Source organism: Daucus carota, chromosome 4, assembly GCF_001625215.2.
Source record: "Daucus carota subsp. sativus chromosome 4, DH1 v3.0, whole genome shotgun sequence".
Classification (NCBI taxonomy): domain Eukaryota; kingdom Viridiplantae; phylum Streptophyta; class Magnoliopsida; order Apiales; family Apiaceae; genus Daucus; species Daucus carota.
The window spans coordinates 21,662,412-21,679,544 of NC_030384.2; the positions used below are offsets into that span (position 1 = coordinate 21,662,412).

Consider the following 17,133-nt stretch of genomic DNA (forward strand, 5'->3'; position numbering starts at 1 on the left):
TATATCAATCAGTAGATATCATGTAACGGTTTGTCTATATAAACACAAATAGGTTTTGTGACGCCCTCCAAATCCGGGTCATAGACTTGGGGGTCACACCACAATATAAACCTGTAAACAATAATAATATATGCAATGACCCTAAACATCCACGGACCGCTCCAGGTTATAGTATGAAACAAGCCACAACTTAAGTTATATTACAATACGTCGAATCCCAATCAATATCTTACAACTTACAAACCTCAACGCAATGCTTACACACAAAAGATACTCAAAAGTTTATAATATCCGCAACTCCTAGCAAAGCCTCCCAACACTCATCCTTATACCTTAGCTTGCTGGCTAGTCTGTGGGTCCTCGCTAACAGTAGTCTCTTTCTTCACTGGAAAAGAACATAAGACATCGCAAGAGTGAGCTTACAGCTCAGCAAGTAATATAAACAATAAACTGAAGTTCAACATTTATCAATAAGAATGGATCGAGACTTCAAATTCCCTTTTTAAAGCAGTGACTAGAATTGGATATTCAGATTTTTATTTAAAAACCAAGGTTAGGCTGCTGATCAGTCACGCACTAACCCCGAGCCAGGTACATACCAAGCTCTATCACTGGATCCAAGGCACACATTGGCCTAATGACCACGAATCTGGTCTGACCACGAATCTGGTCCACATTTATAAAACAATCCAATTCTTTAACAATATAATGAAATCAACAATATTTCAATAATCAGAATCAACACCAACTGAACAGAAGCAATATTACCAAAACAGAATCATAATCGTCAAATCAGAATCATTACAACGAGGGTTGCAGTATTTATCAAGATTAAAATACAATTCAGAATTAGGTTCAAGTATCACCACAATATGTTTAAAGAATGGCTTGAAGTCGAAAGAAAGATTAAGTATATGGTGAAAACAATCTGATGTTTGTAGAAGAAATAATGCAATTGAGATTGACTTAAGGTTCCAAATATGTTTATCTTGAAGGAAATCCAAGTGTTAGGGTGTATATGTGTGAACATTCTTCGAAAGAATAATACAGGTATTTGGTAAGACATTGTATAATTTGGTGAAGTATTGTAGCATATAGGTTTGTACTGTTTGGTCATTCATGGATGAAAGAATATCAAAGTAAATGATTTGTGTTTCCAGGTCTCAAAGAAATAGGTACAAGTTCAATTGAAATCAAAGTCAAGGTTCAGCTTGTAATTTAGGTGATGACAGGGTTGAATAAGGTTTACCAATAATCAGGATCAATAGCTCAATATATCCACAGAGGCATTTCCAAGTTTATCCAGGATAACAACATTATATACAGAAAAGTAATTCAAGGAGTTTATAGAAGTATAAGTTGAGAATAGAGCACTTGCCTTATTCTGAAGCTTTACTTCTCTCTATAGCTTTCACTAAACAGAATCACTCCAACACTACCTGCTTTCCTTTTCTAAGCCTGTCCTTCTCTGATAATCATAATATTCATCTATCAATATTCATTCTCATGTCATCCTATTTGTTTCATAATTGAAACAAGCTTCTATCTACCCTTCGTTTCACTTAAATCCGATATACGGTTCAAAAGATACGCATAAAACAGTCATACAGTGTTCATATAAGCATTTCACATATCAATCAAGTAACACATAGCACATAACACATAAGTTAATCAATAAAATAGTCTTTCAGAAAAGGTTTGGGGTAAAAATGATTTTTCTGGTATTTGTTATGAATTTTTAAACATTTTTCGGAATAAAAACGGGTAACAGAATCAATTTATAACTGAATAAACAAGTCCGAATACTCGAAATAAGGTTCGAAATCATTTGAAATCAATTAACGAACCTTCAACATATTTTAGAATAATTTTCTAAAGCTTGAAACTATTTTTCTGGATTTTTAAAACATTTAAAACAATTAAATCTAATTAATAAATCAATTAAAATCAATTAATAAATAATTAAAACAATTAATCAATTAATATTTAAATTAATTGACTAATTATAATAATTAATTACTAATTAAAATTAATTAATAAATTAAATCAGATTTGTTTCTGAATAAAGAAGTAATTAAAAACCATTTTTGAAAATAATTAAATGATTTTCGGAATAAAAGAAATTAAAATAAATCAAAATTGAAAGTTTTTAAAGCTTCAAGGTTTAAACTGCAAGTTTTTAAAACTCCAGGGTTTGAAACGCAACTTTTGAAACATCAGGGACTGAATTGAAAAATCAGAAAGTGCAGTATCACCACTTCACCACCTCCAAAAGTCCAGGGGCCAAACTGCAATTTTGCAGCCGCCGCCCCTGGCTTTGCCGGAGGTGGCGATCCCGGCAGCCAGAGGTGCCCAGGAGGTGCAGATCGACCCTCCTGGCCACCCTGAACCTTCTCCAACCAACAATTTCACCGTGTAAGTCCGGAATCGACCGGAAAAGCTCGAAGAAACTCGCCGTCGCCGGCGAGTCTTCTTCGCGTCGATTCGTCCGATTCCGGCACCTCACCTACAATCTAAACATACATACACACTCCTGGAGACATGACAAACATGATGGTACCCTCTGATTTCTCTTCTACCTCCTGGATTAAAAAGCCCTAAATTTCAATTGAAAATATTCATCGCGCATAAACCCTAATTTCATATCCGAATAATCAAACTCGATTTTGAACATGTTATTGAACTCCAAATCATGCATATAATATACCAAAATGATCAGGAGAAGATTATCTACAACATGGAAGCATCAAATCACATAAAACACATCAAAATCAAAAAGCCCTAATTTAACCCTAATTAGTTCGAATCTTCAAACTTAAATTACTTTCTAACCGTGAATCTCTACCTGTTTTTGAGACTTGATATGGATTCTACTCCTCGATACCTTCGTCTGGACTACTTGTATGCTTGATTCTGAGTCCGATAACGCCTTCAAAACTTCGATTGAACTTCAAGAACGCGAAGAACGAATAACTAGTTTCTCTCGATTCTCGTGTATTGAAATGATAATTATGAAAAATAAAATAGTAATTATCCTATTTATAATTACGAATAACTGGCCCCTATTTGGATCATACCGGACATAACATACACTTCTTAATCATTAAGTATTAATAAAACTGATCCGTTCGGGACCGACTTTAAAGATAAATATCAAATACACACATTACGAGAAACTTATGGGGCTCCGAGCTTTGATTGGCACGAAATACGAGAATATAATGCTTTAGCCACAATAATTTGGGGGTTAAAATATCCGGCGTACACGTTTATCGATACGATAAAATAATAATAAAATATTCATAAAATCATTCCGAAAATCTTTCACGTAAATCCGTACACCAGATGGGAAAAGTTAAAACACGAAAGTTGTTCAGAATATCACGAATAACAAACCGGCGAAACTTCCCCGGAAGCCCCCCGGGGTTTAATTATCGAGTAAACGGGTTTAAAATCAATTTAATAATAATATTTTATAATATACTTAATTAAATCCTTAAATCAAATATCAAATCATATATTAATCCATAATTTATCAGGTAAGTGCCAAAATTCTCCATATTTTGATCTGATCATATAAAAATTATCAACTCACAAGTCATAACACACATAGACGATCATACAGCAAGTCACTTAACATATAATTTACAATTAATTCACATAAAATTCACAAAATATTCTCATACTGACATAAATAAATACATGCCGAAATCCCGGATATTACAGGTTTTACTCTATAAGAGTTACTTTTTGCATGTTAACAATTTTGTTCTTTATAACCTAGCAACTCTTAATGATAAACATATACCAATAAGAGATCAGTTGTTCTTCTACTGTATCAGTTTGTATATATTGAATGAAAGCTGTGTTTTATTTTATATTGTGTTCTTAGTTCGATTTGATTGTATCCACCATATTCAACCCCCTTTATAGTGGTTCTAAGCCTAACTTTACTTATGTTTCATGCCCTACGATTTTGAAGGTTAATATCATATACTCCCTCTGTCTCTCATTTGTTTTATAGTTTTTTTTATATTGTTTGGCATACATTATAAGACTCCTATAAAATATATTTTCACAATTATTTCTAAAATTTTCTTTTTTTTTCGTATGAATATTTCAAAATGAAATTTTTATTCAGAAGAATTTATTATAAAATAATTTGTGAAGCAACAATTTATGGGGTTTTTAAAATCCGTACCATGCCCCGTCGCCAAGGTAAACCCGTCTCCCAAGGTAAACAACCTAGGGGGACAGAGGGAGTATCAAATAATAAGAAGAAATCTAAAATTTTGCTCTGAACAGAAGGCATCAATTTATGATCTGCATGATATAAACGTTTAAAATTGTCAATGACATACTTTATACTCCCTTTGTCCACTAGGTTTTTTACCTGGACGGAGACTTGACACACATTTTAAGATTCCAATAAAGTGTAATTTCACTACTCCCTCCGTCCCACCCAATTATATAAATTGGGTGTGGATACAGAGACCAAGAAAAAGTGTAAAAAATGAGTAAATTAAATGAAAAGTGCGAAAATTGGTAGGACCCATTTATATTTAATAATAGATTTGAGATAGTGGATGAAAGTAGTGGGTGTAATAGTGTTTATATTATTATAGAATGGAGATAGTGGAAGAAAGTAGTGGATGTAATAGTGTTTTATATTATTAAAAATTACTATTTTTGGAATGTATAGACATGATTGGACATCCCAAAAAGGAAACTGTATAGAAATAAATGGGATAGATGGAGTAATTATTTAAAAAATTTTTTTAATAAAAATTTAACGTTTAAATATTTATACAAAATAGAAAATTTTAAAAATAAGTTATCAAACTGTATACTTTGAATGCATCTTAAAATTCGTGCCAACTAATGTAAAAAACTGTAAAGAAATGAGAAGGACGAAGGCGGAAATAGCTTTCCACTCTGAATCGATATATTAATTAAGTACAAAATAAATGATGACAAAGATCAACTTAAAATAGATTTTCAAATAATCTATATAATTCTTAAAGCATGAGTCATTTTTTAAGGCTGCTTTGGTAATTTCACTTTCTCTTGGATCAACCCATTAAGCTTCGGATCGACCCGGCAGCTTTCTCATTCAACTTAACACTATGAAAGAATATTCCGGGTTTTTATGCGACCCACCCGATTTCCACTGGGCATGCAGCAAGTTCCTGCCATATCAGGAGCGTGGCATTTATTGCTGTTCCATTGATCAAGCCACTCATTGAGCTTTTTGGATCTCATAGCATCTTCCAACCATATGAGAGTTTGAAAAAGGTATTGAATTCGGTAGAGTTTGAAAAAGGTATTGAATTCGGTTCCTCCAATCATGGCACTCATTACTACGTCTAATTGATTTCAAATTCAAACATGATAATTAATCATAACAAATCCGTGCTTATTTATCTAAATCAATCTCTTCCTCCTCCATTATGCTCTCTCTGCTATTTTTTATTTAAAATTTGAAATTCTTATTATCTACTTGCATCTGTAATCATTTGATCATTTTTTTCTCTCTCGATTTGTAGAGTGTATGGTAGTAACATTTATTTTATATTGCAGTGATAACGGTGGTCGTGTTTTTTTAGCATGAAGACGGATTCAACGTCGTGAACAGGTTTTGCAATCCTTTCGATGATAATGTTGCAGTATCGAAATCCTCGATTATAATCGTAAAATTTTGTTTCTGCAGGTGTGAAAAGAAATGGACGTGGATCGTGGTAAAAGTGTTGAGACAATTTCCAAGAATCAAAAGAAAGCACATGCATCAGGTAATTGATTTCCGCACTAGAGTAAAGTTTTCATACGCATTCATTTTCAAGATACAGTACTCTTGGTCTTGGTTCCTCAAAAGTCTTGGACGCGATCGTATTGTCGTTAACGTCTTCATGTAGAATCATTAGTGTGATATACAACAATTTGTAATAAGTTTGTGTCTGTTATTAATTAATAGGTATTCTCATGTGGGGAGCTCATATGATTCACCTAATATTGGATTAAGGTAGTTATTGGGTGAAAGTTTGGAAAGCTGGAGAGGCCTTTTTTGAAAGTAACGACCTCCACATATGGGATTGTAGCTTAGCATTGGTGTATGTTCTATTTTTTTGTATTTTTGTTCCGGTTTTTAAGTTTTTTATATTGTATAGATGACATGATATTTTGTAATTAATTTTTTTGACATTATTTTTGCATAATTTCCTTTCGTATTGATAGTGATTATGATGCATATATGTCCACTAATGCATTTATTGATCCTTTTTTTATGATTGAGTTTTCTTTGCAGCTGCTGAAAAGAGATGATTCGTCCAGGCCACTATCGGATGCTCACCGTGTGAAGATTTATATTCACTTTTTCTCAACATCTGATCAAGGCTTTTTGTTTACTTCTTATTGCGTGTCATTGTATTTTGACAAGAGACACCGAGAATGAATACGACCCAATTTCCGTCCAGATACATGAATATAGCCTACCATAACTCATATGTGTATAAGGAAATGTTGTCAAAATATATTTGATTTTCGATGATTTTGGCATTAATTCTTTTTTGTATAATATGTAGTGGTTTCCATATTCACTATATTCAATTTTCAAATCTAGACCTTTTGTTATAATTTCAAATTAATGGAGTACTTTTTCACTTCACAATTTTAGCTCTTGATAAGAAAGTTTTTATATATTAGATTTTTAAATATTCGGATACATAGATCTAGACTGTTATAGCTCGCTCATATGCAAATAGGGAAGTCAAACTTTATTTGATTTTCATTGATGTTGACATTAATTACTAAAATATCATTTACATTTAATGTTTGTGGTTTCCACGTTCATTATATTTAAATTTTCAAATCAAGACTTTTTGTTATAATTTCAAATTAATAGAGTTTTTTTTCACTCCATAATTTTAGATCTTGATAAGAAAGTTTTTATATATTTGACCTTTTAAATTTTTGGATATATGAGTCTATCATGCTATAACCCATATGTAAATAAGGAAAAATAGTCGAATTTTATTTTATTTAACTGATTTTGGCCGTTATTATTACAATCCTTTTTTGTATAATATATATTGGTTTTCATATTCAATACATTTAATTTTCAAATCAAGACTTTTGATATTTTTATATATTAATTATTATTTTTGAATATTTTCTGATACATGGATATAGACTGCTATAATTCATAACAAAAAAGGAAACGTAGTCAAACATAATTTGATTTCCACTTTTTTTAGCATTTAATATTACAAAACTTTTTCGTATAATTTGTGCAGTTTTCATATTTACTATATTCAATTTTCAGATGGACTTTTTGTTTTAATTTCCGATTAATGGAGTATTTTTTTTCACTTCACAATTTTAACTCTTGATAAAGAAGTTTCTATATATTAGACTTTTAAAATTTTCAGATACATGAATCTAGCCTGCTATAACTTATATGTAAATAAGGAAAAATAGTCAAATTTTATTTGATTTTCAATAATTTTGGCATGTATTATTACAATCCATTTTTGTATAAAATGTGGTGGTTTACATATACACTATATTTAATTTTCAAATCAAAACTTTTTGTTATAAATTCAAATTAATGGAGTCTTTTCTCATTCCATAATTTCAGCTCTTGATATATAAGGAAGTATTCATACACTCGGTTTTACAAATTTTCGATACATGAATCTGGACTGTAATAGCTTATATGCGAATAGGAAGTCAAACTTCATTTGATTTCCACAGATTTTGACATTTATTACTACAACAATACTTTTTCGTTTAATTTATACAGTTTTCATGTTCATTACATTCAATTTCCAGATCAAGAATTTTTGTTATAATTTCATTATTAAAAGAGCATTTTCTTTTCATACCTGTGTGTGTATCACGGGCCAAAATGCTTAAATAATTTTCATGTGGTAATAAATGAGCATATATTTATTTAAATAAATTAACAATAAAATATTTTACATGCGGTTTATTATAATTTTTTGTTATTCTATTCAAGATACGAGGTGTTGCCATTAGGCAACAACGAGAAATTTTAATTATATAGTCATTACTATTTTCATGTCTTTTATAAATATTTTTGAAAAAAATTTATTTTTTAATTATTTTAACTATACAATTAATGATTTAATAATAGATCCATAAACTTATAAATTTTTATTCCAAACATAAATTATTATTATTATATTAAAATTTGGTTATATTAATGATACTAATGAAAAATCTGTTCCGTTATAAAATCGATACAGAATCTATTCCATTATTGATATTTATGACGTATATAATCTTATTGTCAATTTCTAATATAGACAATAATTGTAGCATATAATTTTGGTAATGTAACTCAATTATGACTACATATGTATTTCTTTTTTCTTTTTAAATCACGTATGTATATCTTTATTGATTATTCCTTCAAGGTTAATTATTTTTTAACATGTTTATCAATTTTTACTAAGGACGGGAGGAAACTCTATCATCAGCATATTCACTTTAATTAATGATACTAATGAAAAATCTATTACGTTGTCTTTCATAACTTATATCTCATATCATACTATTTGTTAATAAAAAAATGTATAGCTTAACGGGAAAAAAAAAACAAAAAAATCCTATCTGTGTACGTAGCACGGGCTAAAATGCTATGAGCATTTTTTTATTTGAATTAAAATTTGATAGATGAGCATCGTTTTATTCAAATAACTTAACAATAAAATTCTTTGCATACAGTTTATTATTATTTTTTTGATATTTTATTTAAGGTATGAGGCATCGCCGCTAGGCGACACCGAAAAACTTTAATTATATAATCATTACTATTTTCATGTTTTTTTATAAATATTTTAGATAAAGATTACTTAATATTTTTTTATTATTTTAACTATACAAATAATGATTTAATAATATATCCATAAACTTATAGATTTTTATTCCAAACATGAAATACTATTATTATATCAAATATTTGATTATATTAATGATATTAATGAAAAATATATCCCGTTATAAATATTTATCAATTTTTATTAAGGACGGGAGGAAACTCTATCAGCAGCATATTCATCATAATTTTATAATTAAGGAATGGAAGGAAGCTTTATAACTTGCATAACTGTGTTAAGTTTATTGTTATTTATGTTTCAAAATACAAAAATTTATATAGTACGCTTCGTTATAATTTCTGTTGTGTGACTTTATTTTTTTCATTCGACATTCGTATATATTACCTTTAACATCTACAGCGTATTGATGGCCAATAACATAACTCGGGTATTTTGACTGTTACCTACGCTGCCTTTCTGAACTTATATCTCATATTATACCGTTTGTCAATAAAAAAATGTATAGTTTAACTACATAAAAAAATCAAAAAATCATACCCGTGTGCATAGCACGGGCCAAAATGCTATGAGCATATTTTTATTGAAATAAAAATTTGATAAAGAAGCATATTTTTATTTAAATAACTTGACAATAAAAATTTTTACATACGGTGTACTATAATTTTTTGTTATTTCATTTAAGATTCGAGGAGTCGCCGTTAGGCGACGCCGAGAAATTTTAATTCTATAGTCGTTATTATTTTGGTGTCTTTTATAAATATTTTAGAAAATAATACCTGATATTTTTGATTATTTAACAATACAGATAATGATTTGATAATAGATCCATAAAGTTATAAATTTTTATTCCAAACATGAAATATTATTATTTTATTAAATATTTGATTATATTAATGATACTAATTAAAAATCTATTTCCGTTATAAAATCAATACAGAATCTATTCCATTATAAATATTTATCACGTATATCTTTTTATTATCAATTTTCAATATAAGCAATAATCGTAGCATATAATTGTAGTAATCTAACTGAATGATGACTACATATGTATTTCTTTATTGATGTATTACCTTAAAGTTATTTATTTCTTAACCTATTTATCAATTTTTTTTAAGGAAGGGAGGAAACTCTATCATTTGCATATTCACCTTAATTTTATAATTAAGGTATGGATTGAAGTTTTATGATACGCATAATCAGGTTAAGTTTATAATCATTTATGTTTCTAAACACAAAGATTTATATCGTCCGCGTCATTATAATTTTTGTTGCGTGATTTTATTTTTTTCCAATCGACATTCGTATATATTATGCTTAACATCTACAACGCACTGATCGTCAATAACATAACTCGAGTATTTTGACTCTTACATACGTTGTCTTTCATAACTTATATCTTATATCATACTGTTTATTAATAAAAAATGTATAGTTTAACTAGATTAAAAAACAAAAAATTATATTCGTGTGCGTAGCACGGGCCAAAATGCTACGAGTATATTTTTATTTAAATAAAAATTTCATAAATGAGCATATTTTCATTTAAATAACTTCACAATAAAAATTTTACATATAGTTTATTATATTTTTTGTTATTTTATTTAACATTCGTGGCGTCGCCTTTAGACGACGCCAAGAAATTTTAATTATACAATCATTACTATTTTCATATCTTTTATAAATATTTTGGAACATATTACCTAATATTTTTGATTATTTAACTATACAAATAATGATTCGATAATAGATCCATAAAATTATAAATTTTTATTCCAAACATGAATTATTATTATTATATTAAATATTTATTTATATTAATGACACTAATTAAAAATCTATTCCGGTATAAAATCAATACAGAATCTATTCCATTATAGATGTTTATCGCGTATATCTCTTCTTATTATCAATTTTCAACAGAATCTATTCCATTATAGATGTTTATCGCGTATATCTCTTCTTATTATCAATTTTCATTACAGGCAATAATCGTAGCATATAATTTTAGTAATATAACTGAATTATGACTACATATGTATTCTTTTATTGATGTATTACCTTAAGGTTAATTATTTCTTAACTTATTTATCAATTTTTATTAAAGAAGGGAGAATACTCTATCATTTGCATATTCACCTTAATTTTATAATGAAGTATGGATGGAAGAATTATAATACGCATAATCAGGTTAAGTGTTTATAATTATTTATGTTCTAAATACAAAGATTTATATAGTCCGCGTCCTCATAATTTCTGTTGCATGAGTTTATTTTTTTTCAATCGATATTTGTATATATTATCTTTAACATCTACAACGTACTGATCGTCAATAACATAACTCAAGTATTTTGACTCTTACATACGTTGTCTTCATAACTTATATCTCATATTATACTGTTTGTTAATAAAAAATGTATAGTTCAACTAGATAAAAAAACAAAAAATCATACTCGTGCGCGTAGCAAGGGCCAAAATGCTACGAGTATATTTTTATTTAAATAAATTTTTCATAAATGAGCAAATTTTCATTTAAATAACTTAACAATAAATTTTTTACATATAATTTATTATATTTTTTTTTATTTTATTTAAGATTCGAGGCATCGCCAAGAAATTTTAATTTTATAGTCATTACTATTTTTATGTCTTTTATAAATATTTTAGAAACAATTACCGAATAGATTTTTATTATTTTAACTATACAAATAATGATTTGATCATAGATCCATGAAGATATAAATTTTTATTCCAAACACGAAATATTATTATATTAAATATTTGGTTATATTAATGATACTAATGAAAAATCTATTCCGTTATAAAATCAATGCAGAATCTATTCCATTGTAGATATTTATGATGTATATCCTCTTATTATCAATTTTCAATAGGCAATAATTATAACATATGTATAGTTTTAGTAATGTAACTGAATTATGACTACATATGTATTCCTTTATTGATGTATTACTTTAAGGCTAATTATTTCTCAACATATTCACCTTAATTCTATAATTAAGGAATGGATGGAAGTTTTATAATACGTATAATCAGGTTAAGTTTATAATTATTTATGTTTCTAAATTCAAAGATTTATATAGTCCGTGTCGTCATAATTTCCGTTGTGTGATTTTTTTTTAAAATTGACATTCGCATATATTATTTTTAACATTTGCAACGTATTGATCGTCAATAACATAACTCGAGTATTTTGAATGTTACATACGTTAGTTTTTATAACTTATATCTCATATCATATTGTTTGTTAATAAAAAATTTATAGTTTAACTAGATAAAAAAAAAATCATACCCGTGTGCGTAGCACGGGCGAACATGTATATTTTTATTTAAATAAATTTTTCATAAATGAGAAAATTTTCATTTAAATAACTAAACAATAAAATTTTTACATATAGTTTATTATAGTTTTTGTTGTTTTATTTAAGATTCGAGGCGTCGCCGTTAGGCGACGCCGAGAAATTTTAATTATATAGTCATTACTATTTTTCATATCTTTTATAAATGTTTTAGAAACAATTATCGAATATTTTTTTTATTATTTTAACTATACAAATAATGATTTGATCATAGATTCATGAACATATAAATTTTTATTCCAAACATGAAATATTATTATTATATTAAATATTTGGTTATTGTAATGATATTAATGAAAAATCTATTCCGTTATAAAATCAATACAGAATCTATTCCATTATAGATATTTATCACGTATATTCTCTTAGTATCAATTTTCAATATAGGCAATAATTATAGCATTATATAATTTTAGTAATGTAACTATATTATGAATACAGATGTATTCCCTAATTGATGTATTACTTTGAGGTTAATTATTTCTTAACATATTTATCATTTTTTATTAAGGACGGGAGGAAACTCTATCATCAGCATATTCACCTTAATTTTATAATTGAGGAATGGATGGAAGCTCTGTAATCTGCATAATCAGGTTAAATTAATAATTATATATATATTTCTAAATACAAAGATTTATATAGTCCGCGTCGTTATAATTTCTGTTGCGTGATTTTATTTATTCAATCGACATTTGTATATATTATTTTTAACATCTACAACGTACTGTTCGCTAATAACAAAACTCGAGTTTTTTGACTCTTACGTACGTTGCTTTCATAACTTATATCTCATATCATACTGTTTGTTAATAAAAATGTATAGGTTAACTCGATAAAAAAAACAAAAAACATAAACGTGTGCGTAGCACGAGACAAAATGCTAATAAACATTTAAAATTCTATAATTTAAAACTCATAATAAATAATTTGACTGCGCTGATTACCCGCCAGATTTGGGGTTAATCACGACATAAAATATAGATTAAGTTTTTTTTTAAGCAAAGTATAGATTAAGTCGATAAAAATCAAAGAATCAATACCCGTATGCGTAGCACGGGCCAAAAAAGCTAGTAAAAACAAACACACAAGTAGCAAGGTATTTCTTATTCATAAATTCATGTAAAGTAGACCGCCCCCAATGCATAAAACTTTAACCAAAGAAATGATGATAACTAAAACACTCCTTAAATATATTTATAAATTAAATACAACTCAAAAGTTAATTCCAAAGGTTAATATATCATATATTAAATAAAAAATAAAAGATTTAGAACACAGTGCACAATAATTGTAAAACAAGATATAAATGTGAAACCTAATAAGTCAAGTAATCTAAAGTTACTCTCCAAGTAGGCAACAGTTGGCCACAATTTAGTAAGTACAAAATAAATGATAATCAAGAGCATCTTAAAATGTATTTTCAAATAATAAAACATTAACACACAAGTAGTGTTAGGTCCAGATACGATTGTAGAAGGGGGGTTGAATACAATCGTCACAAAATAATCGCGGCGGAATAATCTGATTGGAGTTTAACATGTTAATCAGATTTTAATTAATTAATATAACAATTTTTAAGTCGTTATATAATTAATATGGTTCGTTTTAATGTCCACTAGTTCGTAGAATAAATTTGACAGGAAGTATTCTAACTTAGCGGATTAAAACAACCGAGTGATCAAAGCACAGAAAACTGTGGATATAACGAATAGCAAGTTACTAACAACTTGAAAGTTTTACAAAGTTTTGAACATTTTCAAATGAAGGAGGTGAGGCCATATTTATAGGCAACACCTTGAACTTGTATGACAAACCTTGGTATGACAATGCTACAAAGATCAGTATGACAATCAGAGCTAATGTCATGCTATAATTGGATCAGTATGACAAACTGAAGCATTGTCATACTATACAAATCTCGGTATGACAAACAGGATAATGTCATGCCAAGTGATAAATGGAACCTTCCAGGTGCGGTATGACAATTAGATTGTCATACCGTGCCCAAAATCAATATAAATTGATTTTTCTTTAATATAATTAATTCAATAATTATTCACTTAATTATATTAATCATATAAATTCATAAATTAAATTAATTCAAGTGTGAATCAATTTAATAAATAAATTACATAACTTATATAATTATTTTGAGATGTGAATAAATTAAAAGAATAATTATATTGAGCACATTCTTCAGCAGCAGGTCTTCTGACTTCCTTTAAAAGATCTGATTCTTTGTCTTGATTGAACGACCACCTATTGTTGATGCAGAATATTTAATCGGAGTAGCTGACACACAAATGTATTGTCTGGTTCATCTGTATCTAGCTGAATCAAATATATTCTTTATCAATTAAACATTTGAGAAGTGGCTTGTTCGTCGAGTCTTTGTCTTCGTAGTTCTTCTTCATAAGTAGAAATAGTTTGGAATCTTCTGAATAAATAAAGTATTAAAACTTTATACCTTCTGGACTTCTGGACGTGCTACAAATATTATTTGTACACTGAGGCTTGAACATATTAATGAACTTCTTTCAGTGGTGTGCAGCAGCATCCTGAAATTCTTCAGACATATGATTTTAATAAATCACTTGACGTTCTTCGTACGGATTCCTTCAGTAGAGCTTGCTAATTTACTTTCTTTCTTATCAGAGTTGAGTTAATACTCTTAAATACAAATAGGCTTAACATATGCCTTTCAATCTCCCCCTATTTGTTTGTTAACATAACATGCAAATTATCGAGAGGATAACTCAACTAACTGATAAGACAAAGGATTAAACATGAATTGTAAATAGCAAAAAGTTTCTGGTATTTCATTAAACATTGACCAGAATTCAAACAAGTACATTAGATTACACAAGGATGTTCTTACTGAACATATATTACAAATTTCTTATCAAATCTAAAGATCAACTTCTCCTTCTTCGATATCAGAATCGTGAAGAATAGGGTTTGACGGTTCTTCTCTGGTTGGCACTTCTGATGTAGTGGACTCACCACGCTTCTTACATTCCCTTGCCAGAGCCAGTTGATGTAACACTTCCATCTCTACAGGGTCTTCCCGAAAGTCTGCTGGCTGAGATTTAGTAACACCCTTCATCCTTCGAAAGTATTGAGAAACATTTCTTCGGGTGCAATAAGACAAGATCACATCATCAGCATCAGACTTGGCTTTAGAAGCGAAGCCCTTGGTTCGTAGTAGAGTGGATGCTAGAGCCAGTTGCTTAGCAGGATACTTAGGTAAAGCCTCTTCATTTAGATAGACAGTGCTTAAGAGCTCCTTGTGAACGAACTTTACACAATATGGATTTTTGACAACCTGTGGACTATTGAAGACAGCACAATATAACAGCTTGTCACGAAGGAGTTCGTTCAGGTTGGAGCATCGCTTTACCTTATTGCGAAGTACCCAGAGCTCAGATACAGAGAATGATTTAAGAAATTCAATAGATAACCTGAATGAACCATTTCTCCATGTATATACAATCAGCTCCCATTGTTCTAGCAAATTATTGACTCCAACAGTCAAGTAATCAATTTCCAAAGCAAAGGCATGCATAAAGATATCCTCGTCAGGGTTTACCTCTCGAAGATCGTAGATCAGAGATAAGAACTTTCTGTCATTGAAAGGCTCCCTTTGAGGTCCATTGAAAATCCTCTTTGCGATGTCCCAGCTTTTTCCAACTTTCCTTTTGACATCAAGATTCTTCTGCTTGCACGCAACATCATAGATTTTCTGCTTTTCAATCTTGATTTGATCCTCAGTGATCAGCTTGTCCTCTAGAAGCTTTTGGTAATCACGAAGCTTACGCTTTCTAGCTTCATTCTCAGCTTTAAACTTCCGGACATTTTCTTCATGTTCCAAGTCAACAGGTTCTTCATCTTGAAACAGATAGCTCTCCTCAAATTTGCCTTCTTCCTCTGCTTGACGATAAGTAGCATCGAAGACGTCATCATCATCCATGTCTTGTGGAAAGTCATCATAATTATCAGAATTGAAGACATTCTCAGATTGATGTAACGGCTCTTTGCCTTTTGACTTTTCAGAATTGTCAGGAGCAGATTCAGAAGTATTCCCTTTGTTACTTTGATTCGAACTATTGCCCCGGTCATCCGTGTCACCTTTGTCTCCACCTCCTCTATCTCTTCTATTCTCCCCCTTAGTTGAGGGATCCTCTTTGGAGGTATCAACATCTGACTTTGAGTTCCTGAGGAGTTGATCCAGTTTACTGTCGATATCATCAAATTTGGCCATGTACAGAGCATGGTTAGATCTCATCTCGACAGTCAACTCATGAATTTCATCTTTAAGCTCATCCCTGGAAGAACTGGATGGCCTTTCATCAGCTTTCTTCTCTAGGGTCACCAATTGTGCACCCTTCAATTTCTCATTCTCTGCTATCATCCGGGCTAATTCAGCTTTCAGCTTAGCCATTTGTTCCTCCAACAGAGCTGTGTTAGTGTGTGCACTCACCTCACGTACACTCAAAGCTGTTTCACTAGCCTCACGTGCATGTGTATCGCTCGGTGTTTGCCTTTCTTCACTCATTGATTGCACTCTTCCAGCTGTACCTGAATAAACTACCAATGTCCCCTGAGATGGGTTCAAAGGTAGTGGAGGAACAAATTGTCCTCCGGATGCCTGTGAGGGCAGATTTACTTGCACGCTGCCAAGTACCTCCTGATCATAAAAGAAAGTGCGATCAGCATAGTTTTCATACATATTAACTGGGTTTTGAAAATCTGTGCAATCAGTAAACATAGTAACCTGTGTATCTATTTGGTTTTGCACTAGCGTGAGTGCTAGCGCAGTGCTTGACTCTGTACAGGGTACCGTGGCAGGGTGGTCAACTTCAATGGCATCATTCTGTTGAGAGAATGAGTCC

General features: G+C 29.8%; 1 protein-coding gene across 1 annotated transcript; it reads right to left on the reverse strand.

Moving 5' to 3' along the window:
* Window positions 1-326: 326 nt before the first annotated feature.
* Window positions 327-16,682, reverse strand: LOC135152251 (uncharacterized). Its single transcript, XM_064092104.1, has 3 exons — window positions 16,280-16,682; window positions 16,058-16,168; window positions 327-385 (listed from the first exon to the last, which is right to left on the reverse strand). Exons 1-3 carry the CDS (start codon window positions 16,680-16,682, stop codon window positions 327-329), a joined length of 573 nt encoding a protein of 190 aa, XP_063948174.1.
* Window positions 16,683-17,133: the final 451 nt, after the last annotated feature.

Excerpts from the sequence above, each read along its gene's own strand:
- LOC135152251 (XM_064092104.1), bottom strand. The coding sequence starts at position 16,682 with ATGGCTAAGCTGAAAGCTGAATTAGCCCGGATGATAGCAGAGAATGAG. Across the intron at positions 16,169-16,279 it reads CAATTCTGAAAAGTCAAAAG|AGGAAGAAGGCAAATTTGAG; the intron begins GCAAAGAGCCGT and ends ATCGTCAAGCAG. Across the intron at positions 386-16,057 it reads TGAGAATGAAGCTAGAAAGC|TGAAGAAAGAGACTACTGTT; the intron begins GTAAGCTTCGTG and ends GTTCTTTTCCAG.